General features: G+C 49.5%; 1 protein-coding gene across 3 annotated transcripts in view; it reads right to left on the reverse strand.

The window, feature by feature from the left end:
- The window catches only part of LOC123190404 (peptide chain release factor 1, mitochondrial), a 4,912-nt gene extending 3,420 nt beyond the window's left edge, over positions 1-1,492 (reverse strand). The window contains exons 1-6 of one of the 3 annotated variants that reach the window (XM_044603036.1): positions 1,281-1,492; positions 907-1,007; positions 654-752; positions 394-577; positions 234-282; positions 65-143 (exon numbers count right to left, since the gene is read on the reverse strand). In XM_044603036.1, coding sequence (XP_044458971.1) covers positions 65-143; positions 234-282; positions 394-577; positions 654-752; positions 907-1,007; positions 1,281-1,428 — 660 coding nt within the window. In that variant the 5' untranslated portion in view covers positions 1,429-1,492. Of the gene's footprint in view, positions 1-64; positions 144-233; positions 283-393; positions 578-653; positions 757-906; positions 1,008-1,280 lie in introns of all 3 variants that reach the window. The other 2 variants (XM_044603029.1, XM_044603044.1) reach the window with 2 other exon arrangements.
- Between the last annotated feature and the right edge of the window lie 7,163 nt (positions 1,493-8,655).

Genomic DNA, 8,655 nt, shown 5'->3' on the forward strand with positions numbered 1-8,655 from the left:
TTATGGTGTAGTGATAAACCATGTGCACATTCACAACAAGGAGTTACCCACAGAGTTGTAGTACCTTGTATCCTTTTACAGCAGACTCCATTATGTCAATAGTATCAAATTTCCACCCATTATTTTGGGAATACTTCTCATACCTATAACATAGAAGAATCAAGTTAGTTAATAAGACAGACCAAGGGTCACAACAGACATTTGATCCGGCGAAACATGAACATCCACCCGACATTTTGAATATATCCATAGCAAACAAAGAAGCTTCTTCTCCTCCAGTTCCTGCAACAGTATATCATCGTCAACCACTACTGGCCTGATGAAAATGAGCAAACACAAGCAGGCAACTAAAAGGACGGATTATATTGATGGAGAGGGCAGGGTCCGTCTTACCTGCTCGCACCTCCAATATACAGTCCCTCTCATCAGCTTCATCTTTCGGAAGCAAAGTTCTGAACAACTCATGCTGCAGTCGTTTCTCCTCCTCAACAGCCTCAAGGAGCTCCTCAGCTGCCATTTCACGCATGTCTTTCTCTTCAACGGAGTTTGTCACCAAGGATGTCAATCCCTCAATTTCCTACTAACAATGAACAGACTGTTCACAACCTTTCATACCGTAAGTCGGACAACATACAACGTGATGGGATCTTCACCTTCTGCTTTGATCGCAGCTCCTTGATCAATTCAATGGTGCTCTCCAGCTTGTGGAACTCCTTGTTAGCCCTCGAGTATTCCTCCGGTGAGGCAGCCGGCTGACTTCATTAACACCACACCCAAATCAAACCAAAGATAATCACAGTATGGCTGTGTTGGTTCTTACACTATTCTGTTTTGACACCTTACCGCCTTAGGAAGAAACAGAAGTGTACAAGAGGCATAAAGAGGAGGTCTTCCATCCGAAATTACCTGGTTGATTTGCTCCTGGAGGTATGCACTCTTCTGCTCTATCAATCTCATTCTCTGCTCCATGATCTGTACCAGGTTTGCAGGCAGCTGGTGGCTCATGTCTGGTGCAAAATTGGGGGAAAGCAAAATAGTGCCCGAATCAAATAAATGAGATCAAGTATTGGACTTCTTTCTCCCTCCTCGAGCCAGAAAGGTTTCTCCTCTTGGAGCGGCGGAAATGTCAAAAGAGAGGCCTAGACATAAAATACGCAAATCCGTAGCGGATACACGGCGCAGTTCTACTACCGCACACAAACCCCAAGCTAAAGGGGGTGGAGGAAGCGGAGATAGATCATACTGCAGATGGAGCAAGGAGAGACGCGGGAGGTGCTCACCGGCGGTGGAGTACGGGCGGGGAGTGCAAGGGCGTCTCCACGCCGCCGTAGGAGGTGCAGCGGCGGCGACGGTGGGGTGAGGGAAGTGGCGGACCCGCCGGAGCGCGGCGAAGGCGACGGCGCCGCATCGCCGTATTTGCTGCTGCATCGAGGTGGCTGGGAACCTAATGCTGCCTGCCTTTCTTTCTCGCCCTTCTCCGGGGGTTTAGACTCATAATTCCGTCTTCTACATGGCGTTTACGTAGTTTGTGCGATCTCTTTCGATGCCGCTTTCAAAACATTCTTCTTATTTCTTTCGGGGCTAATAGTTTGGGCCAAGTATCCCATGAAAATGGCTTTTCAGTGAAAATGTAAAAATTCCTATCCTACACTGTTGGATTGTTGGCGGACGTCCTGGATTGAAGGTGGGACTGCTAACATCCACTTGAACAGAAATTAGCAGATAACCCCCTTTCCCTCTTCATCATCAGGTAATACGGCTTGATCCTTCGTTAATTCTTGAATCAGATCGTCTTCATCGTCTTGAGCGTCACCGCCATTTACACCTTCCACAGCCGCATGGCCCTTGCCCTCAGCCGGCCGCGACCGGCCCTTTGGCGGCGCGGCGTTATCCCCACGCGGCCTTGGCTCAGGCTCTTTCACCGCGCAGAGGCGATTCCGCGACCGCAGCTCACCCCACGCGACGGTGGCTCGACGGTTGGGTGGCTGCCCGTCACACATCGGCGACGGTGCCTCGATGCCTCGAGCGACGGCAACTGGCGTCTTGGACACTGCCCAACGAACTGGTGGCTCGACGGCCACAGCTCCGCTCACACAGGACGATGACTCAGCGACAACATCTCCGCCGACACACAACGGTGGTTCGGAAACCACGCAACTGCCGCTGACGATACGACTTCGTGGCCGCGAGACTTCCTTCCGCACGATGGCTTGACAGCCGTGGTTATACCTCAGGCGACGATGACTCAATGAATTTGGCAGCTAAAGCTCTATAGTCACATTCTGCAGCAGAATTCTTGCTTTGTACTATGAATTCAGAAATCGTATCCGAATGTTGCATTTGTCTATTGATGAAACGTGTAAGCTTGCTTATGCAGTCTGACTTCAGAAGTTGTATTCATTTAAAAACCACACCGTGAAAGACATCTAATCTTTAGATGTATGAAACTATGAATTCAGTTATCTGTAAGAGAATTTATGGATAGAGACGCAACGAGCAGAGGGAGAGTTGCCATCAGCAGAGGGCCACTCCCTAACGATGGAAGCCTCATTCGGACAAGCGGAGGGCAGGTCGCGGCCAGCTGCGGGTAAGCGCCGGCCGAAGGTGCATGGCGGCGGCGCTCATGACGATGAAGACGATCTGATCCAGAAATTAACGAAGGGTCAAGCCCTATTGACATGATGATGAATAGAGAGAGGGGGTTATCCGCTAATTTTCGTTTAAGTAGATGTTAGCAGTCCCACCTTTAATCTAGGACGTCCGCCATTGATCCAACAGTGTTGAATAGAAATTTCTAGATTTGCACTGAAAAGCCATTTTCACCCGATACTTCGCCAACAGTCTGATGACTTTATTTCTTTTGTGGCTAATGATTTGACCTTGTTAATCAAAAGGGGATATTGCATCATATGGAATGAAACGAAACAAGACCATCCGAACTTTAAAATCATAGCAATGTATAATTCATCGCCTGTCAAATAAATCTCGATGTTCTTCAATTCCTCGATAAATAATTCGCATAAGACTGTGCATGCATAAAAAAACAACTTTAGTTCGGTCATCATATCAGACCAATTGGCATAATAATCGTCGATATGATGATTTTGACCGAAAATGTCATTATTGTAGAGTTGTCATAGGCCCCTCTGCTTGCAAAATTTATGAAGCACACTTTAAATCGAGTCCACGAGCCTTCATATTTAGAGGCGGGGGCGTCAACATGGAGTGACCTTCATCTCGAACCACTCAGATGGGAGAGAAGTTTCAGCCTGACCTCTTCCTCTTGCGGGCAGCCCAGACAATGGTGCAACCGCTTTCACCCCTGCCAATGCCGCAACCACTTTTCTGTTGGAAGCCAATTAATGGTCACCGTCGCGTTTCACATCCGTTTCCCCTACCAGCACATGGCAAATCCACCCCTGTTTCCCGCCGGAGCGCGTCCATTCGCGGGTATATAGATCCTCATCGCTCCCAACGTCGGCGCCACCACGCCCGCCCTATCTTCCCTCATCGTTGTAGCTGCTACACTCACCCTCATTGACCATTGAGGGAGTCCTGGATTAGGGGGTGTCCGGATAGCCGGACTATACCTTCGGCCGGACTCCTGGACTATGAAGATACAAGATTGAAGACTTCGTCCCGTGTCCGGAAGGAACTTTCCTTGGCGAAGGCAAGCTTGGCGATACGGATATGTAGATCTTCTACCATTGTAACCGACTCTGTGTAACCCTAGCCCTCTCCGGTGTCTATATAAACCGGAGGGTTTTAGTCCGTAGGACGGACAACAATCATACCATAGACTAGCTTCTAGGGTTTAGCCTCCTTGATCTCGTGGTAGATCTACTCTTGTACTACCCATATCATCAATATTAATCAAGCAGGAGTGGGGTTTTACCTCCATCGAGAGGGCCCGAACCTGGGTAAAAACACCGTGTCCCTTGTCTCCTGTTACCATCCGCCTAGACGCACAGTTCGGGACCCCCTACCCGAGATCCGCCGGTTTTGACACCGACATTGGTGCTTTCATTGAGAGTTCCTCTGTGTCGTCACTTTTAGGCCCGATGGCTCCTCCGATCATCAACGACAATGCGATCCAGGGTGAGACTTTTCTCCCCAGAAAGATCTTCGTATTTGGCGGCTTTGCACTGCGGGCCAATTCGCTTGGCCATCTGGAGCAGATCGAAAGCTACGCCCCTGGCCATCAGGTCAGATTTGGAAGTTTGAGCTACACGGCCGACCTCCGCGGAGACTTGATCTTCGACGGATTCGAGCTGCAGCCGAGCGCGCCGCACTGTCACAATGGGCATGATCTAGCTCTGCCGCCGAACAGTGCCCTGGAGGCCGCACCCGCATCAGCTCCGACCCTTAATTCGGAGCCAACTGCGCCAATCGAGGATGGGTGGTTGGACGCCGCCTCGGGGGCTGCAATCTCTACGGCGATCGAGCCGAACACCAGCCCTATTCTCTGCGAAGCCCGTGACTCCAAGGAGCTGGACTCCTCTCCAGACTCCGAGCCCTCCGCGCCCCCTACCGATCGAACCCGATTGGGCGCCGATCATGGAGTTCACTGCCGCGGACATCTTTCAGCACTCGCCCTTCAGCGATATTCTGAATTCACAAAAGTCTCTCTCTTTATCAGGAGAGCCCTGGTCGGACTATGGTCAGCAAGGTTAGGATGCGGATGATGAAGAAATTCAAAGCCCACCCACCACCCACTTCGTAGCCACTGTCGATGATTTAACCGACATGCTCGACTTCGACTCCGAAGACATCGACGGTATGGACGCCGATGCAGGAGACGATCAAGAACCAGCGCCTATAGGGCACTGGAAAGCCACCTCGTCGTATGATATATACATGATGGACACCCCAAAAGAAGGCAATGGCGATGGAACAGCGGAGGATGACCCCTCCAAGAAGCAGCCTAAGCGCCGGCGTCAGCGGCGCCGCTCTAAATCCCGCCAAAGCAAAAACGATGATTCCGGCACGGGAGATAATAACACCCCGGACAGTGCCGAAGACAACCACCTTCAGCAAGATTCAGCACAGGAGGATGGAGAAGCCGACCCTCATGAGAAAGCGGCAGACAGAGAGGTCGAGGCCGATAATTATATGCCTCCCTCCGAAGACTAGGCAAGCCTCGACGACGATGAATTTGTCGTGCCGGAGGATCCCGTCGAACAAGAGCGTTTCAAACGCAGGCTTATGGCCACGGCGAGCAGCCTCAAGAAAAAATAGCAACAACTTAGAGCTGATCAAGATTTGCTAGCCGACAGATGGACTGAAGTCCTTGCGACCGAAGAGTATGAACTCGAACGCCCCTCCAAGAGCTACCCAAAGCGCAGGTTGCTACCCCAATTAGAGGAGGAAGCACCTAAACCTACATCACCAGCGCATGATGTGGCCGACCGGCCACCCCGTAGCCGCGACAGAGAGGCCTCTCGGCCCCCCACTCAAGCCGCACCCCGGTGCAGCTCAAAAAATACCAAGGCACGGGAAAATGCGTCAGACCTGCAAGATATATTGGAGGACAAGGCAAGGCAAACAAGATCGATCTACGGATCGCGTGGGCGCCCTACGGCACGAGACGGTAATCGTCACTCCAGATACAGTAAATCCGGCCGGGCCGAACATAGTAGACAAAGCTCGTTTGAGCTGCGTCATGATATAGCCCAATATAGAGGCGCCGCACACCCACTATGCTTCACAGATGAAGTAATGGATCATCAAATCCCCGAGGGTTTCAAACCCGTGAACATCGAATCATACGATGACACAACAGATCCTACGGTATGGATCGAGGACTATCTCCTTCATATCCACATGGCCCGCGGTGATGACCTACACGCCATCAAATACCTCCCACTCAAGCTTAAAGGACCAGCTCGACATTGGCTTAACAGCTTGCCAGCAGAATCAATTGGTTGTTGAGAGGACCTGTGAAAGAACATGCGATGCCCCCATGTTTGGTTTTGGTAATTGATGATAATCTCTATGGACTAATAATTGCCTTGAGTTATATTTGAAGGTTTTGTCCATAGGCTTTTCTTGGAGTCCATGTGTTGGTTTCAAGGAGTTTATGGGTTAACCAAGGTGCTATTAAGGAATTATCCAAAGCTTGGTCATGTGAGAGTTGAGCTTATTGCAAGCATGTCTTGAAGAAGAATATTGTGTGATCATTCATGTTTACCTTCAAGACATCATCCAAATGAAGAGAGTTGGAAAGATTGAAGGTTGATCAAGACTGAGTCAAGAGTGAATCAAGTTGATCAACTCACAAAGCGTAGAAGATGTACCGAGAGGGATCAAGTGATCCCATGGTTTGGTAAGCATTGTCCATTGTGCTTTGTGTACTAACCCATGGTCTATGTGAGAGTTCTACGTGGGGTTAGGTACGTGTTCATGGGCTTGTGTCAAGGGGAAGATATCACTCAACCCATGGAGAGGATGACATCAAGTGGTGATCGTCATCAAGATTGCCGTGTGCAAGTTCAAGTGGATCATCGCAAAAAGATCAAGTGCTTGAAGCTTGCCGTCCATTATGGTGACAATGGACTTGTGAAGATGTGCCGAAGAGTGGCTCACCCATAGTGGACTATGGGGGAGCAATCATCTAGTCTTCATCGAGCCAACGCAATCAAGAATGGTGGTCCAACTTGAGGGAGTCAAAATCGTCATCATCTAGCTCAAGTGGACCATGTGCAAGGCAAAGGTTTTCCCTTGATAGGTTTTCTATTTTACCGGTCTCATGGTGGTAGTTTGGAGACCGGGTTATAGGATCGTTTGCCGTACTATCAAGGGGGGCTCTCAAGTTGGTAGCTTGATCGTATCGTTAGTAGAGAGCTCAAACCATTGCATCCTTGCATCATCTTTCTTGGTTCTTGTTTGGTTCTCTCTGTGAGTCTTAGAGCTTATGGTCATCTTGATGACAAACTTGGTTTCATCGAAAATGGAGTTCGCATCTGTCTTCTATGATGTTTTCGGTGTTGGAGGTTTTACCGGTCTTTTCCGAGGAAGGGTTCTCACCATTTTCTTATGGGCCTTTTCTCATTTGCCTCTTATTGATATTTCTTTGAAGATTGTGTTAGCCCTTGTCGCTAGCTTTCCAACAAACTTGGTTTCATCGAATTCGGAGTCCGTTTGCAAAAGTTGTGGCAGTTTTGGTGTTCTGAAAAGGCTGCAGCGGTACTACCGCGAATTGGAGCAGATGTAATTTTTTACTACCGCTCCAGAGCAGTACTACCGCGGCTCCTATAGCGGTAGTACCGCTCCGAACCAAAAACTTGTCCCAAGTCTTGTGGTGGTAGGCCCGGATGTATTTCTTTTAGTACCGCTCGCAAGCAGTAGTACCGCTACCATTTGCGGTAGTACCATGAGGTTGAGCGGTAGTACCGTGAGGACGAGCGGTAGTACCGCTCCGGCGGTTTTTCTGGCCTTTTTCCTCCTCGCTGTTGTTTTTCAAAGGGGTACTTCCGCCCTAGCGGTAGTACCGCTCCTTGGAGCGGTAGTACCACTCTGTGCGGGCTGTGAGCATAACGGTTGGATTTTTCCCCACCTATAAAAGGGGGTCTTCTTCCCCAATGAACCTTATCTTTTAAGCTCGTGTTCTTCCCCCATTGTTGACCTTCTTTGAGCTTGCTAACTCTCAATCCCTCCATGGATTCTTGCTAGTTTTTGAGGTAAAAGAGAGAGGAGATCTAGATCCACATTTCCACCAATCACTTTCTCCTCTATGTGAGGGGAACCTCTTGGATCTAGATCTTGGAGTTCTTGGTGTTCTCCTTCTTGTTCTTCCTCTCATTTTCCTCCCTAGCATTAGTTGCTCCGGTGGGATTTGAGAGAGAAGGACTTCGGCACTCTGTGTGCCCTTGCCATTGCATTTGGTGCATCGGTTTGAGTTCTCCACAGTGATACGTGGAAGTGAAGTTTGAGAAGTTTATTACTCTTGGGTGTTTGGGCACCCTAGATCTTGTTCCTCTTGGGTGCCTTGGCTCCCTAGACGGGTGGTGTTGTTCGGAGCTCAATCATTATGGTGTAAAGCTCCGGGCAAGCGTCGGGGTCTCCAATTAGGTTGTGGAGATCGCCCCGAGCAATTTGACGGGTACCGGTGACCGCCCCCAAGGGTTTCCAAAGTGTATGGGTTCGGTGACCGCCCACAAGGGTTGCCATTTGTATGGGTTCAGTGACCGCCCTCAAGGGTCTCTTAGTGGAATCACGACATCTTGCACTGTGTGAGGGCGTGAGGAGATTACGGTGGCCCTAGTGGCTTCTTGGGGAGCATTGTGCCTCCACACCGCTCCAAACGGAGATTAGCATCCGCAAGGGTGTGAACTTCGGGATACATCATCTTCTCCGCGTGCCTCGGTTATCTCTTACCCGAGCTCTTTACTTATGCACTTTACTTTGTGATAGCCATATTGTTTCTTATCATATATCTTGCTATCACCTAGTAGTCTATCTTGCTTAGCATAAGTTGTTGGTGCACATAGGTGAGCCTAGTTGTTGTAAGTTTTGTGCTTGACAAACTAACCGCTAGGTTTATTCCGCATTTGTTCAAGCCTAAATCATAATTATTTTAAAACGACTATTCACCCCCCTCTAGGCGACATCCACGATCTTTCAATTGGTATCAGAGCCTCGTCTCTCTTTGTTAGG

This window comes from Triticum aestivum, chromosome 1A (assembly GCF_018294505.1).
Source record: "Triticum aestivum cultivar Chinese Spring chromosome 1A, IWGSC CS RefSeq v2.1, whole genome shotgun sequence".
Lineage (NCBI taxonomy): Eukaryota > Viridiplantae > Streptophyta > Magnoliopsida > Poales > Poaceae > Triticum > Triticum aestivum.